Here is a 3,032-nt window from a genome sequence, read left to right on the forward strand (position 1 = left end):
ACACACACCTCTCGCCAGAAGCTCCATCTAAGGCCGGTCTCAGCTACTGATGTACAGTATACAGACTCAGAGCCTCCAAGCCTGGAACAGCCTCTGAATTCCCTCCGTCGTGTTTAGAGCGCGAGAGAGAGAGAGATAAAGAGCTTATGGTTCTGAGAGAGCCGTCTCTGTCAGGAGGACACATCTCGAGAACTTCACATCTCTAGAACCGTGAACCAGCTGGACCAGAAGGTGCTCTCCGGAATCTCAGGTGAAAGCCGGCCGAGTGTGTGCCAAGTGCTCTTTCCAAGTTCTTGAAGTGGGAGATGGACTAGGTGTTCTGTACAACATTGCCTCTTTAAGTGGAACTTGAACCAGCCACTTGTTCTCATAAAAGTGGGGTCCATTTTGAGTGTGAGCTGGGTTAGTCTGGTGTTCTCTAGAACCTTATCTCTTTAAGTGGCAGCTGGTGTAGCTGTTCTTCAAAACCTCAGCCATTTCAGCAGCAGTTGATCCGAGTGTTCTAATCGAGAACCGCACCTATTTAAGCGGCATCTGATCCAAGTGTTCTAATTTAGAACCCCGCCTCTTTCCGCAGCAGCTGATCCAAGTATTCTAATCTAGAACCTCACCTCTTTCAGCGACAGCTGTGCCAGCCAGGTGTTCTCCAGCATCTGCTTCCTCTGTGGCGCGGGTGCGTCCCGCACCCTCTGGAACAGCTGGTGCCCGTCCAGGCCGCACATCTGGCACACGCCCTGTTCCGTCTCCAGGACGCGCGCCCGCATGTACGCCTGACTGGAGCGCACGCGGAAATCCTCCTCGCACGCCCGGCCGCAGAACCGCCCGGCACCTTCGCCGCCGCCACACGGCTGCTGGCACGACAGGCACAGCGGGGTGCCCGAGCTGTCCACCGCCTGCACGTACCCGGCCTCGCCAGCCGTGCCTATGCCAGGGCTGACGCTGGCATCAGCAGTGGCATCAGCCTCCCTGTGGACACAGGACATGGGTCTTTGTTTACATCAACATAATAACAACAACAACAACACCAGATTGCATTTATATAGCGCTTTTAAAGCAAATTTCACACAATAAATTTAAAGCAGAGCAAAACCAAATGAGTTAAAGGTTGCGGGTGATGTCATTGCGAGTGACCTCACTTCCGTTGAGTATTTGAAACGAGATCCCAAACGAACCCGAGCTAGCTCGCCCCTCCCTTCCGTGTTTCAGGCATCATGAGGAAAAACGACGTACAGCCACGTGCGAGCACAAAACCCACAAAACACCCTGTCGTGATTGGTTGGAACACTGTTTATTTTGGGTTTGAGTGGTTGGTAGCACCAATTGTTTTTGTGTACAGATCTCGGCTGCCTACAGAGACACGTTTTTTTTTTTTTTTTGAGGACCTGCTTATGAGGACGGGTAGCTAGCGGACCGTGAGGAAAGATTAGACATGTTAGACATGTTAGACATGTTAGACATGTTAGGGGGAACCTCACAAACCACCACCAATGTGCAGCACCCACCTGGGGAACCTCACGAACCACCATCAATGTAAAGCACCGACCAGGGGAACCTCACTAACCACCACCAACGTGTAGCGCCCACCTGGGGAACCTCACAAACCACCTCCAATGTGTAGTGCCCACCTGGGTGATGCACCACAGCCATTATGCGCCACAACACTCATCACACACCAGCTTGAGGTGGAGAATGAATGAGCCAATTACACTGGGGCATGATTACGGGGCCAGGCAGGCTGAATTAGCCAGCACAGGTGTCTTTGATTATAGCACATATGCTTTCATCATAGAACATACATCATCCTTCATATACATGTAGACAGAGTACAGGTGTCTCTGATTACAGGACATACAGCATCACATTCCATACAGACAGAGGACAGGTGTCTTTGATTACAGGACATAAACACACACACACACACACACACACACACACACACTCTACAGCAATACACATCAGTCATGCTACTGTAAATCAGCAGGCAATGCGCCATAGAACAGCTGCCTGAAACTTCGGGAGACATGACTTTAATAGTCTGTAAGAATAAAAGCATGAGACAACGTGACATGTAACACTTGCCAAAGTACAGTAAATGTGGATCCTGCTTTTGTGCCTTTTGTTTTCCAGCTTGTGCTTAACTGTGTTCCTCACACTCTCGTGTTTATTTCTGTTTAATTCTCAGCTGCGTCTTTGTTGCTGCTCCTCCAGCTCTTGCAACGAGTGTGCAGAGAGGCCAGCAGGGCACAGACCTCTCGCTTTCTCCTCCTGGACACACGCCAGCCTCTCAGCACACTCATCGCCCTAACTAAACACTGTGTGCGCGCACACACACACACACACGCACACACACACACGCACACACACGCACACACACGCACACACACGCACACACACACACACTGTATTTCTTTTTTTCTCCTTTTCTTTCCTTCTCGATGGCTTGGCAGGTTGATTAAGAGAACACTCTCTGCTTTATCAACAAAGTGCTGATGGCACGCTTCTGAACAGATGGATCCGTCTCTTCATTATATATATATATATATATATATATATATAAAATATATAAAAAATTGTGATACTTAAAAAAAAAAAAAAAAAAATCACCAATGGTCCTCAACTTTCCATGGCTGAAAAAAATTCTATGCCGGTTTCCATAGCAACACGGCGTGCGAGCCAATGGGAGTGCGGCAGCCTCTCAGACAGTGGATTATGTCTTTATCCAGGCACTAAATATTCACAGGTCCAGGGGCCCTTCCAGACACTCACCGGGCGAAAAAGTCGCTGTTTTGGAGCGCAGAGCTGACTGGCAAAACACACATAATTACACCTGGCGGAGTGTGTGTGCATGTGTGTGTGTGAGTGTGTGTGCGTGTGTGTGCGGTGTGTGGGGAGAGAAGGGGGCCAAGAGATGACGAGGGGACCAAATTTCAAAAATAAATTGTGACTGCAATGCAATTTTGCGGGGCGACCGTGGAGACTCATAAATATGTATCCTCCGCTTCCATTCCCCCACTCGTGCGGCTCAGAGTGCT

The 3,032-nt window shown here is 49.5% G+C and overlaps 1 protein-coding gene across 1 annotated transcript in view; it reads right to left on the reverse strand.

The window, feature by feature from the left end:
* The window catches only part of zranb3 (zinc finger, RAN-binding domain containing 3), a 68,337-nt gene that overhangs the window by 6,126 nt on the left and 59,179 nt on the right, over positions 1–3,032 (reverse strand). Inside the window, exon 17 of the mRNA XM_062527573.1 lies at positions 612–966. Coding sequence (XP_062383557.1) covers positions 612–966 — 355 coding nt within the window. The remainder of the gene's footprint in view (positions 1–611; positions 967–3,032) is intronic.

This window comes from Sardina pilchardus, chromosome 23, assembly GCF_963854185.1.
Source record: "Sardina pilchardus chromosome 23, fSarPil1.1, whole genome shotgun sequence".
NCBI lineage: Eukaryota > Metazoa > Chordata > Actinopteri > Clupeiformes > Clupeidae > Sardina > Sardina pilchardus.